The 20,509-nt window shown below is 39.5% G+C and overlaps 1 protein-coding gene across 1 annotated transcript in view; it reads right to left on the reverse strand.

Annotated features, from left to right (window-relative positions):
* Positions 1-18,582: 18,582 nt before the first annotated feature.
* The window catches only part of CACNG2 (calcium voltage-gated channel auxiliary subunit gamma 2), a 157,603-nt gene continuing 155,676 nt past the window's right edge, over positions 18,583-20,509 (reverse strand). The window contains exon 4 of the mRNA XM_032220706.1: positions 18,583-19,118. Within this exon, the coding sequence (XP_032076597.1) occupies positions 18,583-19,118 (536 nt within the window). The remainder of the gene's footprint in view (positions 19,119-20,509) is intronic.

Consider the following 20,509-nt stretch of genomic DNA (forward strand, 5'->3'; position numbering starts at 1 on the left):
CAGAAAATTTGAGTAGTTCAGAGAACTGGCAAATACCACCTCTGGCTGGCCCCAGAGTGGGGGAGTGGGAATGGGGATTTTGCAGTATCCTTCCCCTGCCATGCCCACCAAGCCACACCCACAGAACTGGTAGTAAAAAAAATTGAATTTCACCACTGGCCCAAACATAAGACACATGTGTAAGAAGCAGTGGTGGGGATCCTGCCGGTATAACAACCAATTCGGTGATTGCGTGTTTCGCACCTAAAGCACGCTTGATACGCATGCACAGTTTTAACAAAACTTACCTTCCACATTTCTTCTGGGGAGTAACACAGCTGAGGTGCAGCAATCCGCTCTGCCTTGCAAATCAGCTGAGAGGATATAGGTAAGTAAAGTGCAGGAGCGGGTGGCTGCACCTAGCTGATTGTCGGAGATACCAGTTCGCCTGAACCAGTCCAAACTGGCTGAATCCCACCCCTGGTAAAAAGGCTTTTGAGATTTTTATACAGAGCTTTGCTTCAAAAACGAAAAAAAAAAAGTTCAAACGAAATACCCCTTGAATACGCCTTGTGAAGCCATGCAGCAGCAGCCTCCCTTCTAAAGCAAAAAGCCACAGCATTTTTCACTTTGCATCGCCAGGGGCAGAGGTCTCCCTCGCAGCTTCCTCTGCAGGCAGAAAGCCTCTCCTGTCTTTTGCAAGCGATTGAAGAGATTGTGAGATGATCAAAAGAACTTCCTTGAGGTGAATCAAAGCCATCTCATACAAGCCTAATATGTCATATCATAAAGCAGCACACTGAGATGGTGTGATAGCTTGGATAATCATTGGAGGTGGGGACTTAGATTCAAATCTACCAGAAGAGAATATATGTACTGTACCGATTCTGTATAGAGAATAGGTTTCAAATCTATGCAACATTTACTGGGGCTTTGAACAATTTACTTCACTCAGTTCAATCTATTTCAGAGGATGATGTTTTCTTGTAGCTCCCCAAATTATTTGTTGCTCTTGGTAGCCATTTTAAGGCCCCAATGTTAAAAGACCCCAGAGTTGGGCTTTGAGATTCAGCTTTAGATAAAATTAATTTGGGAGACCCATCATCTTCGTAGCATACAAAGGTTTTTCTCGTGGAGCAGACACACTCAGATTTCTGAAATGAGTTTTTGTTTTTGGACTTTGCTTGAAGGCTACACCCGTGGCTGTTTATTTAACTTACTTGACTTTAAAGGCAGCGCTTGAGTCAACATCACAGCAGGATTTAGACATTATTGTGGCAGCTGCCAGAGAATTTGTTCATGATTGATCCCAATCTAGATGATTTCCCGTCATTTTGTGATTTTACTACAGTCACATAAATATACTGTTTTATAGGGTGCCCTGGGGATTTCAATATCTTAATAGTCCTATACAAAAAGTTGTTACATATGTTATGAAGAACACAGAGCACGTGTTACAAAGAACACAAATGGTGTTTCTGAGATAAGATAGAAGAGTCATGTAGGGAATTTATTTTAATACGCAAAGGAATTTTTCTCACTGAGGCTCCAGCCTTCTGGAACAACTTGTCCCCTGATCAGGGGTGAAATCCAGCAGGTTCTGACAGGTTCTGGAGAACCAGTAATGGAAATTTTGAGTCGTTCGGAGAACCGGTAGTGGAAATTTTGAGTATTTCAGAGAACCAGCAGCAGAAATTTTGAGTAGTTCGGAGAACTAGAAAAGAGACTTTCCCTTCCAAATCAGCAACACCAGAGTTGCTTCTATTTAAGAAGAGTGGTGAGTTCAAACCAGAGGTGAATTCCTACCGGTTTGGCCTGGTTTGGCCGAACTAGTAGTGGTATGCTGGCCTGAGTTGCCGAACTGACAGCGACTCAGGCTGGCCACGCCCCTGAACTGGTTCCCTGTTCACCATCACCGTTGCCACCTTTTTTTGAGTTCTGCACATGTGCAGAACAATTTCCAGTGAATTGCGGATGCGCGCACAGTACACATCCAGTGCACCTGCATGCACGAAGCACGCCCACAAGCAAAGTGGCAGTAACCCTGGCCACAACCCATTCCTGGTTCAAACCTCTCTGTAGGCAATAACCATTCATTTACCCAGATTCCAGGTGCCTTGACTCTCAACTTAAAACTTTGTAACTTTGGGTCTGGACTTGAACTTGATGACCCTTTTCTAATATTTGGACTTTTAGACTTAGCTTTACCACTCATGCCTGCTGTTTTGCCAAAGGAACTCTCTCAAGGCAAGCTTGCTGGACTTTGGGGGAACTTGTTTTCAGTAGTATGTGTGAGAGTGGGTATGTGTGTGTGCGCACAATTTCACACTTTTTTTTGCTGCTTGTTCAGTTCATTTGCTTCACAAACGTCTCAGTAAAGTTTGCAACCATTTTTTCTTTGTCCTTGCAAGTGCACAGCTTGAGGCAGCTATTTTCATCTTTGGAAGACATATCCCTCTGACTTTAAAGTAGTAATGTAGAGATTGAACCTGGGACTTGATGCATCAAAACCCATGCTCTGCCACTGAGGTCCAAAACATCTGAAAAGTTTTTGATTGAGAAAGAATGTTCTTTTCCATCATAACAGTTAGCTTTTGGTTAGCTAGAATTTGCTGAACAGATCCCTCTGTCGTATTCTGTATCCTCTGTTTTACTGTGGTGCTTCTGAGTAATATGTCATCCCCAAACAACTTTAAAGAATAAATGGCTATAGGTGCCAGATGCTGTATATTGAGCACTGAAGTCTTAATGATTACTCTAGCTACTTTAGTACCTAAGCTGAAGATGCAGAGTGTATTTCCTATGACAATAATGGAATGAACACTGCTGCTGATGTGAATCTACTGGTATATAGCAACTATAGAACTGAACCAGGTTATAGAATTGATATCTAAGGCTAAAGAAAAGTGGGAGGATGAATGCTTGCAATTATTAATCGGTACTTCTACTGATCTCCAGTACTAGCTTACCAATGTGTAGATCAAAGAGAAAATAGGGGACATTGTGCTTTGATTTTTGCTTGCATGAATGGAGAGGGCTTGCTGTGTTCTAAATCATAAGAAGAAAACACGTAAAGATGAAAAAGGGATGGTTTCATGCCGTTCTTGAAATAGTTCAGGTAATATGTAGGCTTGGAACATAACCTTTTCACTTGCATTCCAGGGATTTATTGGGAAACCTGCATATTTTTCATAAATGTATGGATGTAACTGCAATCAAAATTAATATAATGAAGTCAGATAGGAAAAGAAACATAATATAAAACAGGCCTGTCAAACTGGTGACCTGCGGGCTGAGTGTGTCACGCACAGGCCACACCCAACTTGGCTCCACAAAGGCAAAAAACATCGTGATAAGTCATGATATGTCACATGATGCGATTGAATTTGACACTTCTGATATAGAAGGTGAGGTAATCTGGCTGGGACATCTATAATCCATTGGGTTGATTGGCTAATCTGACTGACTAGGCAAATGTCCCCTTCCTCCCTCACTGCTGCATGGATATTTCTCCCAAAGCTGTGTAGTTGATGGAAGAGGATGACTATACCTGGTAGAAGGAATCCACCATTGCTCAGTCAAGGAATATGATATGCTGGCAATTTAAATTAGAGGCAAGACTATACATGTAGAACAATTCAGCCAAAGTTCAGTTCTTTATTTGCGTACACCCAATAGACAGAATCTTGCCAGATAGAACACTAGCTACTGTACTGTCACTTTATGGATATACCCTGGGAGATTCTAGGGAGTGGCTGCCCTTACTCCCTTCCATTGTCTCCTATCTAACTCCGAACTGTCTACCTCTTGTCTCCTTTTCTGGACTGGGCTCCCTCCTTCCTGGGAAACTGCTATTTCACTGTAGTCCATCACACCAGCTCCCCCTTTTTGGGCACCATCTCTCATATCAGTGAAAGAGTTAAGATCAGGTTTTCCACTACAGTGATCAAGAATGTTATTGTCACATATTGTAGTGGGTGGAGAAGAAACAAACAAAGCAGATTAATAGCCGACTTCAAGAAAACAATTGTTATTCATTCTTTAGTTATCTGAGAAGACTTCATCTTATGAGCCAAAGACATATATCAAGATGTGGAGGCGATCAACAAATTATTTGGAGAGTAGAAGTCTAAACTTGAACTAAGAGAACCATACACAAACTGGAAGCTGTCTATATTATGTGAGTTTGGCTTATAATGGATGTTAATTTACTTCAGTTTTGAAATAATTATATTTAGGGGTTACTGTAAGTAAAATATTAACGGAGCTGGAAATTCAAAAGCGCATACAATAATAAAATCAGGAGTTCTTTGTCAGTGACTCTGAAAGTAACAATAGGATTGCTAACTGTATAATCCCCGACCTCCAGTCCTTCCGACGCGCCCTAAAAAGTTGGCTTTTCCAGCAAGCTGGCCTGGCCTGAACAAAATAAAATAAATGATTGATTGATGTTAATTTTAATCAATTTTTTAAAAAAATGTTATTGTTAATCTTAATTGGGTTTGTTTTTTGGATACTCTATCTAATTTTTTTTAACTTTTGTAATATGTGTTTTTTTTAATGTTGTACACCTCCCTGAGTCCTTGGGAGAAGGGCGGCATATAAATCCAATAAACCAAACCAAACCAAACTCAGGTGAATCAAAATTACAGTTGCATAGAGAATTGCAGCCTTGGCTGATCCTTCTTGTGATTCTGCTGGTAGGATAAAGGATATAGTTTCTGAATACTGAAAAAAAAAGTTTTATTTATTTATTAGTTTATATTTCCTGTTTCTTAACCACCCATCTCCCTCAGAGAGAGGCTGTTGTTGCAAAGAAGTCTACAGAACACGAGGAAGAGGTATTTAGGGAGAGAGATAAAAGACGCTAACAAACCTACCTATCAATAAAATAGAAGAAATATATGAGAAGGGTATCTCATGCATGTCCTTGCATGCAGACGCATTCATTGGTAGAAGCAAATTGTCAGAAGAGTTTTCATATCATGTGACATATTTTCAAGCCAATTTTCACAACGAAATACTAGAAACTTTTTTTTTTAAATGATGGATAAAAATACCAGGATGATAAATTCAACACTTAAGATTTAATTCCATGCTTGACTTGTTTAAATACTGTAAATAACAGAGAAAGTCCTGAATTAAGGAAATGGGGTTGATGCTTGCTTGGTTCTCTAAATACCTGCCACAAGCAATACAACAGTGGGGTTTGTGTCATGTAGTTCAGAGCATAAGGAGCCTCCCAGGTGAAAAACTCCAGGGTACTTCATAACCCTTAATTCTCTGTAAACTGGGATTATTCAAATGCAGCAGTTGAGGGTAGATTTTTTTTGAGCACCCCCCCCCCAGTTGAAACAGATCAAAAGTTAAGGAGAGAAGAGACCGAACGAGAAGATAAAAGATGAATAAATGATGAAGAGAAGGGAGATGAGACACGGGAGGGACAGAGATGCTGTTTACAAGGGGCTGAATCAATTGTGGAATTTTAATCTGAGCCCTGATATTGATTGGTGGGAGATGCAGCAGAAAACTGCAGTGCTATTAATACAGAGAACATACTGCAATTTATCAGTGTCAGGCAGAGAATCCAACCTGCTGCTTTAATCCTTATGTTTTCTGGTGGTTTTTTTTTCATTACTAAATCTGCAAATAAAAGGGATGCTCATGTCATCCACGCTGGAGACCATTACAGAAAATAAGTTTCAATATTTCTGCATTTCAGAATGTTATAATCATACTATGCCCATACTAATGATGTCTTACTGTGGAAAGGTTGAATATTGTACATAATACTTGAGAGAGAGCTTTGATTTAGGCATGATGACAATTAATGCTTCCCGTATTTTTTTTCCTACTAGTTCTTGTCTTCAATTTTTGGAAAGACAATTTGCTTTGGAGAGGAGAATTTTGGAGAAATAACTTTGGTGTGTGTGACAGTCTGATTTTGCCCATGGCTCTCTAGCATCCAATCACTTATGTATCTAGCTGGACACATTGCATTTTTAAACTAATAAAGTGGAAAGTGAGCATGAGGGTGATAGCGCAAGTTCTCAACATTCTCATAGGAAAGGGGGGCTCCTGTTGACTGGCAATAAGGAGGAGGCAGACTGAGATTGGAAACAAAAGGTCTTCTGGAACGACCATGGAGAGATGGAGATATAATGGCTGGCCAACCAAGACTAACCTTAACAGTTGCTGGTTGTTAAATAGGTTCTTAGATAGGTATTGCTTCCAGGAGAGCCTGGAGCATATCTTTGAAATGGTTGTGAATGGATAGGGATGTACAATGGGCAAGAGTTGACACTGAAGACCAGAAAAATACATTGCTAAGTGATTTGGTTGTTAAGTGAATCACGTGTGATCTTAATACTTTTTACTAAATTGGGATTACATGGAAAAAATGAAATTCAATGTAGAGAAAAGTAAAGTCTTACACTTGGACAAGAAAAACCAAAAGTAGATGTATAGACTGGGTGAAACCAGGCTTAATAGCAGTAACTGTGAAAGGGATCGTGGAGTCTTAGTGGACAACCAGTTAAATGTGAGGCAGCAGCCAAAAAAGCCAATGCAATCCTAAATTGCATTAACAGAGGGATACAGTCAAGATCAAATGAGGTACTAATACCACTTTATAAAGCCTTAGTAAGAACATACCTAGAATACTGCATCCAGTTTTGGTCACCACACTATAAAAAAGATGTTGAGACTCTAAAAAGAGTGCAGAAAAGAGCAACCAAGATGATTAGGTGGACTAAATTAGCAAACTGGAGGCTAAAACATATGAGGAACTGGGCATGGCTAGTCTAGTGAAGAGAAGCACCAGGGGAGACATGATAGCAGTGTTCCAATATTTGAGGGGCTGCTACAGAAAGGAGTGGGTCAAGATATTTTCCAAAGCACCTGAAGGCGAGACAAGGAATAATGTATGGAAACTGAACAAGGAGAGATTCAACCGGGAAATAAGAAGAAATTTTCTGACAGAGCAATCAATCAATGGAACAGCTTTCCTTCAGAAGTTGTGGGAGTTTCATCACTGGAGGCTGTCAAGAAGAGACTGGATTGCCATCTGTCAGAAACGGTGTAGCGTCTCTTGCTTGGGTGGGTGGGTGGGTTGGACTAGATGACCTACAAGGTTCCTTCCAACTCTGTTAATCCGTTAAAGTATAAGTTGTAAGTGTGAGGATTGATCAGAAGCCACACTTTTCAACGTCACCATAACTTTGAATGTCATTAAATGAATGTTTGCACGTTGAGGATTACGTGTATTTGTATCTATAACTGTTACTTATCTCCTGCAGTTTCTTGCCTCAGCTGGACTTATTTCTGTGACCTAAAGCCAGTTTAGCCGGGGTGGGGATCAGAAAAGATGGCCTGGTGGAAAAGAGCAACTAAGTCAGAAGAAATGTTTTACAATCCTTATTTGCCATTTCAATCACAACTTCTCCTGTATACAAAAGGAACAGAGTCATATGGAAAGATACTCGTCTGCTACAATCAAATTTACATCTGATGTGAATGAAGAGGAGAACATACACTTTAGGAGTTCATGGCCAATACATTGTATCTATTTTGCTATTCATCAGTCATCCAATTGAAATTTTGTTTGCTTAAAAGATAATAGAATTCAGATTTTTCAGTCTGAAGCCAGGTGGACTATCAACATCCTGTACTTACTTGAAGAAATAAAGAAACTTTACTGAAAGTATAAATAATGTGACTTTTATACATCGAGTCAATGTGCTATTAAGTATAAATGAAAGAAATGGAGAAAAACACAGAAACATCCTCTTGAATTTTGAGCTCTGATCAACTGATAGTCGTCGTATCTTGTATGAAATTTCTGTTTACATAAAATCTTCAATATAATTTTTTTCATATTGTCTAGGACTCAGCCTTATTGTTCTTTACTTGAAATGATTATGTTATTAAATGTGAATGTTGTTACATCTTTACAAAAGATCACAGGGCTGCAGTAGATGCACAACAGCTGAGCAGCATAGCTTTACACAAGGCCATTCAGTTTTGCAACAGGTCAATTCCCATTTTTTAAATGACTATAACACTCCTAGGAAGGGGTGCAGTGGCTCGGGCTAAGACACTGAGCTTGTTGATCAGAAAGGTTGGCAGTTCAGTGGTTCGAATCCCTAGTGCTGCGCAATGGAGTGAGCTCCCATTACTTGTCCCAGCTTCTGCCAACCTAGCAGTTCAAAAGCATGTAAAAATGCAAGTAGAAAAAATAAGAACCACCTTGGGTGAGAAAGTAACAGCGTTCCGTGGACTTTTGGCGTTTAGTCCTGCTGGCCACATGACCACGGAGACGTCTTTGGACAGCACTTGCTCTTCAGGTTTGAAATGGAGATGAGCACCGCCCGCCAGAGTCGGGAATGACTAGCACATACCTTTTATCTTTTTAACACTCCTCAACCATATCCCAGTGATACATTTGCATTCAGATCTCAATAGGAGACACAGTGAGCAGCACCTCCCATTTCAAACATCTTGTAGGCATCATGATTGAAGTACTGGTCTCCATAGCTATGATGCAGTCATCTGCAACAGATGTCTTTTTTGTACACTTTGAGGGATGTTGAGCATTTGATGCTGAATGTTTGAAGAAGTGAACTGCTTAGGCTTATGGCTTTCAATAAAATCTGTTACAACAGGTGCTGCCATTCTCCTCCTGATTTTTGTCTATAGATGAATAGCTCATGTGGAGGTCTTTATTTATATGCTGTTTTTGTGATCTTGATGAGATCACCAGTATAACCACAAGAAAGTGGAACTGTTCCCAGCTCCTCTTCATATAAATATATTATCTGAATAAGGCTCCTATTCCAAATACTTCTGTACAAGTAGTCCCCAACTTGCAACCCACAATTGGGACCGGACTTACCATGGCTAAGTAAAGCAATTATTAAGTGAGTAATACATAATTTTACCTTTTTTTGCCACAGTTGTTAAGTGAATCACTATCACTGTTAAGTGAATCACTATCATTGTTAAGTGAATCATGTGGGTGTTAAACGAATCCAGCTCCTCCCATTGACTTTACGTGTCAGAAGCTGGCTGGGAAGGTCACAAAGGATGATCACACACTTGGGAACTCTAACTGTGATGACTCCCCCGGATGCTTCCCCAGATGCATCTCCAGATGTCAGTTCAGAAGAGGATGAACTAGTCCCAGGCACATCAGGAGGGGAGTATGTCAGTGGCTCCAAGCAGCCATCTGAGACTGATTTGGCTGAAACACAGCTGCAGCAGGACAGCTGTGAGGCTTCTGGTGGGCAAAGCAGGCAATTGCAGCCGTTCAGCAAAAAGGAGGAGGAACTGCCTTCTTCATCTGATCCAAGAACATGAAGGGTAGAGAAAAGGCAGGAACAGCAAAAGTCGGCCCAATTACTCATGGGGAGTCAACCTCACCCCTCTTGATGGCCTTCCACCAGAAATTGGCTATTTAGCACAGCAGACAGATGGAGACGATGCTGGGAACAATGTGTTTGTTTCCTTGCTCTATGTTCTTGCCTTGAACTTCAGATCGTGTCTCTTAAGCTGTGGCCTTGCCCTACCTTGCAGCCTTGGCTTTGACTTGGGAATTTGCTTTTGCCTAGTGGACTGGAGTTGCCTTTGACCTGAGGACTAGTGTTAGCAGTGGTGGGTTTCAAATTTTTTTAGAACCTCTTCTGTAGGTGTGGCCTGCTTTGTGGGAGTGGCTTGCTGGCCATGTGACCGAGTGGGAGTGGCTTGCCAGCCATGTGACCGAGTGGGAGTGGCTTGGTGCTTAGCAACCAAAATGTTGGCTCAGAAACACTGGCATTTGAAGCACGCAAGTCTTAAAGCTGTCAAGTTACAAGACCCTTGCACCCCTAACCCTTTAGGAAAAAAAACTCCAGGGATGTTCAAACTTGACAGCTTTAAGATTTGTGGACTTCAACTCCCAGAATTCCTCCTCTCACTCTTCATCTTGATGATGTGTGGACGGGCGGGGGGAGGGAGCTGGAACCGGTTCTAAACGGCATGGTAGATTTGTGGAACCTCTTCTATAGAAGAGGTTAGAACTGGCAGGAACCTACCCCTGAGTGTTAGCTTCATTTGAGTAGCCTGTGGAACACATTAGGGTTGAGCTGGTGTCAGCACAGGGAATTGCTGGGAAATTCAGGCTCTGAAGTCTTAATAAGGACTCCTTACACCCATGGTGTATGTATGTGAGAGCGGGACAAGCACAGTCGCCCTTGTAAATACATGCTGGTTGCCAAAGTTGATCACCTGACTGTGGGGATGCTCCAACAGCTGTAAGTCTGAGGACCAGTCATTAGTCACTGTTTCTCCTGCCTTTGTAAGTTTAGATGATTGCTAAACAAATAATTGTTAAATCCATGTCTATATTGGATTTCAATTTCATATCTATATTCTACTAAAACTCTTATTTCTGTTTGCCCGTAACCTTCAGTGACTGAAATTGGAAGGTATAGGGCAGGGCTGTCAAACTCCCAGCTCACGGGCTGGATAAGTCATGTACTGGCCATACCCACACCCGGTTTAGCAAAGCGGGAAAAAAGTCCCAATATGTCACTTGACAACATCGTGATGATGTGAGTTTGACACTTCTGGTATAGGGCAACAATGATTGAACTAAGGTAACTTAAATGGGTTAACCTACAAAATGCTGAGATCCTGATTGCTGTAGGAATACATTTGGGAAAGTTGTGCCTGGTTCGGCGTCACCATGTCTTCCCACTACACCTCTCAGAAAGCCATGCTTTGTACCATACAAAGGAAGATGGGAAGGCTGTATCGTCACCTTCTTTCCTGCCTCCCTCTGGCCACTGCACCCAATCAGCTGGCAGCTAGGCCTGATCAGCAAGCTTTGGAATCAAGGGTGAAATTTGAAATCTTTTAACAGCAGAGGGTAGAGGGAAGAAAAGGGAGCAACTTGGATGCTTACTGGTAAGGGAGGGCTGACTGGAGGGGAGGACAGGGTTGGGGGGGTGGGGGAAAGAGACACTAGTAAGTGAATGGTTAAGTCCTTTTTTCCCCAGAAGAGAGAAAAAGCTTGGGAACATTTCAGAATGGGCAGCAGCAGTATAGTTTTCCTTGCAGTCTGTGGCTACTTTTGTTCCCTCTCCCCACTTCAAAGTGGCAGTTTGTTTCACAGGTCATCCAAGAAGGAGGATTGATTTCTGACTGTCCATGCCAGCGTCTCACAACCAAAGTCAATGGGGAAGCCATTAGGAAGTCTGCTTCTCTCTTTTGGGTAAGGGTAAGGAAAACATATGGATCCTTTTAAATTAGTTTTCCTTAATTTTCTTTGGAATATTGTGCATAAAAGACTCCCCTTGTTCATGTCCACAAATATTAAGCAACGTTAGTCAATTTAAACAAAAAAAGGTTAGTCAATTATCTAAACATGATTTGAGCTATTTAAAAGATAATAGTTGAATAAATATCTATTCCAAAATAATTTTTAAAAGTTGATTTGCAGTAGCACAAGATAATAGTATAGGCCTAAATTTGCTTAGGAAAAATTTATCTGTATGGGATTATCTCCAAAGCAAAGTGATGCCATCACATTAACAGTCTACCAGCCAGGAAACAATGTGTCTTTCTCTTCTGGAAAATAGATACATAGAAAATATATCTATATAGTTATTTTATTAAGAACACAATGCTTAGTTGCATGGTTCACAGGCTATGGGTTGATTCTATTATATGAATATATAAAATTGCCTTAGTACGAGTTAAAATACTTTTGAAATGGATTTTATTAATTAGCAAGCTACATTTGTTTGGGAAAATGTAATAGTATACTGTATGTTCAATACCTTTGTCCTCTTTTAGAGACCTAGCTATAAACATAGTGTAAACTACCCAGAGAAAATATGGTTCTGAAAAGTAGCACACAGAATTTTAAAATAAAAGAAAATTTTAATTCCTTTGAAAAGAGTTGATGGTTAAAGTAATGATTTTTGATTGTGAGTCATTTTTACATAACATTCAGGGGGTTTTTTTGGGCGGGAGGGGGGGAGAAAAACCTATTTCACGTCAGATGTTACTAAGCCCAAACTTCTAAGTCAGGAAATGAATGGCACAGGCAATCTTAATGTTTTAAGGAACACCAAAAGGCACAATATTTTGTACTTACACTTAAATGCAAATTGTTTGGGTTTCCTGATGTGTTGCACCATTCTGTGCTTTTTTGGACTATAATTTCCAGGATTTCTCATCATTGGTTGGACTAGCTGGGAGTCCAGAGAGCTGAACTGCAGCAACAACAGGAGTGCCACATGCTTCTTAACCTTGTTCTTGGTTTTCTGGTCATGCTTTGTCATGCTGTGGTGTTGAAAAGGTAAAATTCTTTAAAAGTAGGTTTTCTTTTTTAAGACTTGGTATTTTATGTTTGAATCACGTTTCCAGGGTCGGCAGAAAATGACACAGAACTAAGAACTTTGTTGGGATTCAGAAAGCCTCACGACACCATAATTCAGTTTAAAGTGACTTTGAAGACCAAGCAAAAGGCAGATGCAATGATGTTGGCTTGTATTTTGTGGAGAAGTATGAAAAAGAGCTACCTGGTCATAAAATAGAAAGAGATACAGATCAGGATGGATGACAAGGGAAAGCCAAGACGCCAGGCTTAAGGCTGAGTCTGGCTGATGACATTATTACTGATATTGAGTCGGGGGCTTTTCCTGTCTGTGCTATGCAATTAATTATTAATATCAATCTATTGTCAGGGCACTCAGTCACTTTGGCTTGGAGTCCAAGAATGTTAATAATGAAACTTTGTTTCAGGTTTCCATGCTTCACTTTGTATTGTAGTGGATCACTTTCCCCCACAAAGCATATTTATTATGGTTCATCGCAGCCAGATGTTCAGACTGGATTTGCCATTTTTATATCCCCCTCTGGAGTTTTTTCAGGACCTGGGATAGGTAGATGTTGATGTTTTGTTGTATAAGGGGAATCATTGTAGGATGTAGGCTGTTCCGAGTAAAGCTGCCTTTTGCAATTTAGGGATGGTGAATTTGTCGTTGCCAAGTGGTGCTTCCAATTGTTTTGGGATTGCATCAGGTATCTATTACTATTGGTACTACTTTTTGCTTTCTTTTGCCATGGTCATTCTATTTTATTTGCAGGTCTTTCTAGTTTGTTGTCTTCTCCAGTTCTTTCTCTTCTCTTTTGCTGTCTCCAGATACTGCCATGTTCCATTATCCAGAGATTTTTGTTTTTTGGCAATTTGTTATTATGGTCCATCGCACAGTCAGCCAGATCTTCAGACTAGATTTGGAATTTCTGTCCACCTATTGAGTCCTTCCAAAAGACCTTGGATAGGCATATGTTTATGTTTGATGGTGTTAAATTATTCTCACAGGATGTAAGCTGTTTTGAGTAAAGCTACCTTTATTTTTGCATTTGATTGATAGTGAATTTGTTGATGATGATGCTGTTCAAGTGATGTTCCAGTTGTTTTGGGATTGTACCCAAGGTGCCCATTACTATTGTTATTATCTTTTTTTTCCACAGGTGTTCTATTTCTGTTTTTGCCCATTTCGCCATTTGAAGCAACTCTGACTGGCTCAGATTTGGTCCATTATGGATGATATGAATGTTTAGATCATCCAAACATTATATTATCATAGGATCTGAAAAAAAACCCTTTAAATGTAGTTATAGAAAAGTAAGAGATACCTGAAAGATTGCAATTAAGATCATCAAAATGTTTTCTCTGGATAGGAGAGAGGGCATATTGAGTCACACTTATGAAATTGCTTATTAAGAAAGTTGTATTCAGTGCCTTCTTTTTTAAGATGTCAAGGGAACTCCATCTTATAGAATTTTCTTTGGCTTTTTATTATGTTGTTTCTTTAAATGTTTCTCATGATGTACAAGTGGCTTTTTAAAAAAAACACTGACTCTAGATTTGTATTTCTTATTGATTGTAGACAGCTTACTTTTTTTGTATTCTTAATATTTTCACAATTTATCATATTTTTCTACTTTGAACTACTCTTTAAATTTGGTAAATAAATCAGCGTAAAAATAATCATCATAACCAAAATTAAACGTTGACTTCAGAAAACCTTTGTGAAATTGACTATAGATAGAAACACTTTTATAGGAAGATACCTATTTGCACCTATAGGTTCTGACTTGTTCAGAATGGATACTTTCATAGTATGAATTAATGCTCTTATAATTTGCAAAATGAATCTATTAGTGGAAATTTATATTCTTTGACAGGCAAAGAAATATATTTCTCTGCCTGCCAGAGAAAAACGAGCCATTCCAGTCAATTGCACCTTATTGCTTTTACATATTTTACTAGATATCTAGACTGCTAGCAAAACTGGACTTGGCAAAACCATGGCAAAATAGCTTCCATTCACCTCAACTTGAATCCTGTTTTCTTGGACATTTTTCCACAGAAGAATGGAAGGAAGAACAAGCCTTCACTTCAAACTACAAGATAAATTCATATAAACAAGGACCAAGTGATAATTTTTTTTTTTAAAAAAAACTTTATTTCATGTACCAGGATTTTTTTAAATTTTTCCTCTTTTTAAAATTTTCTTTTTAACAGTCTGAAAAAAATAATAAAGAAAATGGAGATTTGTGTTGAATTGGTTTGAGATGAACATAAGCAATACCCTTGGGAGTAAAACAAAACCTTCACCAGTCCCAATCTCCCCCACCCCTCTCATCTCATCTCATCTCCTCTCATACACATTTACATGCTCATTTGCATATGCACAAATATTCATTCAATGGTATTCTATTAGAAATACTCAAGAACATCACAGTAGCAAAGTCCTTGATAACAATTTTGGGATTTCAATCAAAATACTGTCCTCTGCTTATGCTGGAGTATAGGAAGCCAATTTTTAACTCATTTCTTGGGCTTTGGGTATTAGCTTATTTAACTCCTCCCAACCCTTTCATTGTTGATGGGCAGGCTGAGGCTTGGGCTATAGTTGCAGATTTAAACACTCAGTACTGAATGGGAGACCGCCATACTGATTACTAACAATACTGTGTCTCGGTATTTATTTCAATTTGTTCCTGTCCAGTTATTTTGGGATTGTATTGAATTAGTTATCAGCTAATGCCTGGGGAAGAACTGATTCTGCTATTGTCTCACTGTTTCATATATTGCTCCTCATCCTACCCTGAGTGGGACTCCATTTTTGTATCTAAGAGAATAAACTTAGGAGGAAGCAGCATTAAACTGGGTGGGTAGAGGTTTTTCTCTGACGCTATATAGATCCCAGCAGGTACAGGGTAGCTATGGGTGTGAAGGCTCTTTGAGTTTGAAGCAGCACCAGCATGAGCAGGAAAAATCAAGCAGAAACCTAAAGGTACTGGATATAATGGCTGGGTCAGGTTTACTTAACCCCCAATCTTCTTTCAAGGCAACATAAAAGGCTCAGATATTGCAAGACCACAGAGAATTAATTCTATATATATTTTTTCTAAAGCTCGATCTGCATCTTAAAGCTAACTTAGTGCCACCAACAGTTATAACCACATCTCTACTCTGACCCAAGACCTTGTTTAGGTACTACACTCTTGATCCCTCAGCTGCTGCAGCGCCAAATGTTCTTAACAAGTTTCATGATGATTTAGATGGATGCTGTGGGCATGTTATGTCTGAAATCTAAGAGGGATTGAAGATGAGAAAGGGAACATGTCCTTTTTTGGGCTGTTAGGCAATAGGAGAAGCAATGACATGATTTATGAGGAAGACAATCAGATACTTGAAAAGGAAAGCTAGTATCACTACTGCCCCACAAAGTTTTCTTCAACTGTAAGACCTCCAGATATGTCAACTTTTACTCTCAGACTGTTTAACAATGGCCACCTGGAGGACCTTCAGATTGTAAAGGTTGCCTTGCAGAGTTTATGTTCCCATCCTGGGTCAAATATCGAAAGTTATTTCTGAAGTGAGCAATTTTGAGAATTTAGCATCCAAGCCTAGCAGCAGAGATAGGAAGCTCATTTTTTCAACTGTTTAACTAAGAATGTTTAATAGATATTTTAATAGCTTTATTTTTATCCTTATCTTAGATTTTGCTAAGATTGTGCAAGACATAGGAGACACGTCTTCACCTGGCAGTAGGAACCTGACAACATCAGTTTCTTACTCACTAGTAAAGTCAAAGGAACTCCTTTCACATAAAATTCTAGCAACCTCTGGGGTAAAGTTTTCAATATTTCTTTAAGGCCATAAACAAGGCAGGGCACCAATAAAGGAATGGAGACCTGGCCTTGGAAATTAGCAAGCCAATTAAGGGGGATTTTAGAAAAAGCTTACATAATCCTGAGAAAGAGGAAAGAAAGAAACTCAAAATAACTCCACCTTGATTTTGTTTGGCATAAGTATGGACAGAAAGAGCCCCTCACAAATTTTCAAGATTCTGTTATTCTATTCGACAGTAATAAAGAACATGTTTGGAATACCCGCTATGCTGTTTCTTGACTTGACCTACCTCAAAGAGCTGACACCATCAGATCTGAGGTGCAAAAATCTGGACAATGTCTAGATGCAAAAAAGAGATGCAAATATACGGAATGCTTTGTTGTTGTATGGTAGCCCTAAAATAAGGAAGAGTTTTGGTAGGTATTCTGTATCTCTCTTTTCCTGCAACCATTTTCCTTTTCTATCTTACTGCATTTTCTACAGCTTCCTTTCCTAACATGATCTAGCTAACCTCTGCGATAGAACATACACCCCGCTTTCTTCCTGTCAGATACATCTTCAGTGAGGGGAGGCCAGCTAGAGATCCTTTCTCAAATTCGGTTGAAATCTATAAAGCTGCCAGATTCCATGTTTGGAGCACTTTGGCTGTTCTGCCTTTAAACCAGGGGTAAAAAAAGAGAGAAGCTGCAGTTTCTTCCAAATGTTGTGCTCCAGAGGTAGGGAAAGCTGCACTTACCAAATATTTCCTCTTCTGAATGATTTTTAAAAGCTCATTTAAAAGATAAAACTGTCCCGTACTACATATGGCAACACCATAAGTAGGCCTCAGAGAAAGGCAAGACTGAATGTACAGCCAGGGACTGGCTAGCACTAGCAACAGAAGGAAACCAGAGCATATTTCTTTTAGTGTTATGGATTTGGCACCGGAGCTGAATTTCAGCCAATGACAGCCTGTTCAGTGTACATGAGAGGAACTCCAATGGTTTTGGCAAGATTGATCCACAAAGCAGAAAAGCTACCGATGTAAATGAAGCTGAGGTCAGTGAGCAAATAGTAGCTACTTTGCCTAGCATCTTTCTAAAGCCTGCAAATGACCGCAAGGCAGGGGTCTCCACAGAGTTTGGTCAAAAAAAAAAAAGTCAAAATAGCAGAGTTCTGCCTGCTTTTATATACAACGCACATTTTAAAAAAGGGTGGTGTTTTGATCACACCATTGCAGCCACCATCCTGACAATTTTTTTTACCATGCCCCATGGATATTCCTGCTACAGGGCGAGAACAATCTCTAGATATTTTTTTATCAATTTCTCTAAACCAAATGATAGTGGCCTCATTCTCTCCATGGGGAGATTGTTTTCTTAGTCCATAATTCTCATGACTGGCAAGGGAAGTGGGGAGGGAGGGAATGCTATTAATGTCAAAGAACACGTCAAGTACCAGGGTATCTTTAAAAAAAAAGTGCTGTTGATTTTCTTCTAAGATTTTAGTTTTCGTAGTTTTAAAGTTGGAAAAAGATGAAAATAAAAATACTATCTCACTTTCTGGCAAGTAAATCCCCTCATTATATTTACATTTATTTATAGCTGTTTTATTTAAAAAATGCCACTTTATATTAAGCTTTTTTCTTTGTTGCAATGTCCCGGTTAACCCCAGAATAGTCGTAGGCTAATGAGGCTGAGCTGCTTAGCTTTAACATCCTGAGACCTGGAGATCAGCACACTGGCACTAACCTTGCCAATCCCCAAGGACAAAGAAGGTGACTGTTAAGCTCTATGGACCAACAAGGACACGTTGAATCCCCAGTCATTCCTGGGGTGGCGGGTTCAAAAAAATTAGGTAGCCCCAATGCATGTACAAATAGGGTAGACACCAAAGTCACTGCATTTCATTTCTGGCTGGAGGCTGCCAGGGAGTTGCAAATTCACAATGGGCTAAAAATGAAAATAAAAATAAACTAAGAAATTAAAAGAGTAGTTCTTCCCCCCCTCCCCTCCCTCCAATCCAAAGAGCTGCCTCCTCTTTTTCCCACTTGTTTTTTTTAAAATTATTATTATTATTATTTTTATTTCTTGGTTCCTTTTTTAAATCTGCTTTTATTAAATGTTAAAATAATGGTACATGGGAAATCATGCATTTTCTTTTAAATTTATTTTCTATTTTTTATATTTTTAAATTTCTCTTGATTTTTTTATTTTTTATTTTTTTCCTTTTTTTAAAACTTTTTTTTTTCTTTCTTTTTGGATGTTTCACTTAAGTTTGCTTGCTGTTGTTGTTGTTTTTTGCTTTTGGAAGGTTCCTATGGTTGCTTTCTTCTTGCCCCTACAGGCCCGCCCTACTGTTCCTCCCTCCTGCACCCAAGTCCTTCTCCCACCTTCCCTGTCCCCCAGTTTCAGCCCCTCGTGACAGCTTCATACAGGGGTGGTCCGGCGGTTGGCTGTGTTAGTGTGGATAGAGTCTTTGTTTTCTTTCTGGATACAGTTGTGTACCTGGAGGAAGCTGTTATCCCTGTCTGAATTGTAGGTAGCTGTGGGGGTAGTAGCAGCCTTCAGGGGGTCCCTGGTCAGGGTATACATCGAGATTTCCGTGGATGGGAGGGTGTTGAACCCTTTGATCCCAACAGGAGAGGCATCCCTGGAGTGTGAAGGCTCAGTGGAACGGGAACTGGAGCGACTGCGTCTCTGATAGCGGTAGCGGTAGCTGGGTATGCGGGTGATGGCAGAGGACTGGAGGTAGTCCGTGGTGTGAGTGCTGGCACGCAGCTGTTTGTGCCGGTCAATGAACATGTGTACAGCCAGCACTCCAACCATCTCAGCTATAATGAAGGACAAGGCCCCAAAGTAGAAGGACCATCCGTAAGAGTAACTGTTCTTCTTGGAGTCACTTTTTGAGGGGTCTCCAGCATTGGCTGATATGTACACAATGATGCCAATTATATTACTCAGACCTGTGGACAAAGAGTAGGAGAAAAAAAGTTATAAAACGTCTCTTATGCATAACTAATATAATTAGAAGAGGCTTTATAGTCAAGGGGGACTATTCTGTTGCTACTGAGATGTTTTGATCTATTTCCTGCTAGGATCAATGGCATGGCCAGTTTGAAAAGCTTAATAGTACGGGACAGCCATTGAAAGATAGCATTTGGGGATTTTTCTGAGATTCTGAATGTTCCAATACTGTATGTATTCACATCACGGTGACACTTTCTGACTCAAATTCCTTTTGAAAAAAGTTTTAGAGCAGCCTTCCCCAACCTTATATTCTCCAAACACGTTGGACTTCAAGTTGTACAATCCTTAGCCGGCACAGCTAGGAAGCTCAGTTCTGCTTAATATTAACAATTAAAATCCTTATTTTGGATTACAAAAATATAGAACGGCAGTAGAGGAAACACAACACAATTCTAGCAAATATGTGAATCTGTGTTTGTGTTATCTTGGACTAGTAATTGCCTCCACCATTTGATGACATTGATTTTTCTCTCTACAGCTTTAAATTGATGCTTTCGATAGGTTGTAAGCTTATTTATTAATACATAGAAAAATATATTTTGAGGGATTTTTCTAAGATTAAAGCTCAGAGGCAATACATTACAAGCTAGATGACCTCTGAAATGGGTCATCTATTATGTGCCTGTCAGTAATACATCTGCATCCAAAATATCCTTGCCCACTATCTATTATTGTATTATCCTAATATGTTCAGCCATATAGATTATTATTCAAATATTTTTGCACTCTTGAACTGATTTCTTATATGCTATATTGCACCAACCTAACACAGACATTGCCATATCCACAGTATAACATTCACCAACTTGAATTCCTTATCCTATTTGGAGATACATTTCATTGTATGTTGGAAAACTATTTGGCTTTTTTAAGGTTCTGTGTTTAAAACAGAATTATACATTTTTTGTCCACAGAAACCTATTATGATTTGCTGGAATCTCAAGACAGAGGTTCTTTCCTGATTAAATCATTATTATGATGCCATTCTACTAAACGAACAACTTTACCCTGTTTTGGTAGTTTTTGTGAGTTTGGAGTCGAAGGGATAAAAAAACAGAGAACTTCTACATCTAGAGTTTGGTTAGAGGATATATTGCAGTGCCTCTGTTTTGTTGATGTCTTTTGTTAAACTGGAATTTATTAGACCTAAATTTTGCCACCTTGGAAAATTATGCAAATGGGCATTAAATAAAATATTGCTATCTGGTCATCATTAATCTTTAGCAAACTAAAATATAAAGAAACTGAAACAATTGCTGAATTACACATCAGCTTGGCATACCTTACTAGGATTGCAAATCTCTGGACAGCCACCAGATGGCAGCCA

The sequence above is a fragment of the Thamnophis elegans genome, chromosome 7, assembly GCF_009769535.1.
Source record: "Thamnophis elegans isolate rThaEle1 chromosome 7, rThaEle1.pri, whole genome shotgun sequence".
Taxonomy (NCBI): domain Eukaryota; kingdom Metazoa; phylum Chordata; class Lepidosauria; order Squamata; family Colubridae; genus Thamnophis; species Thamnophis elegans.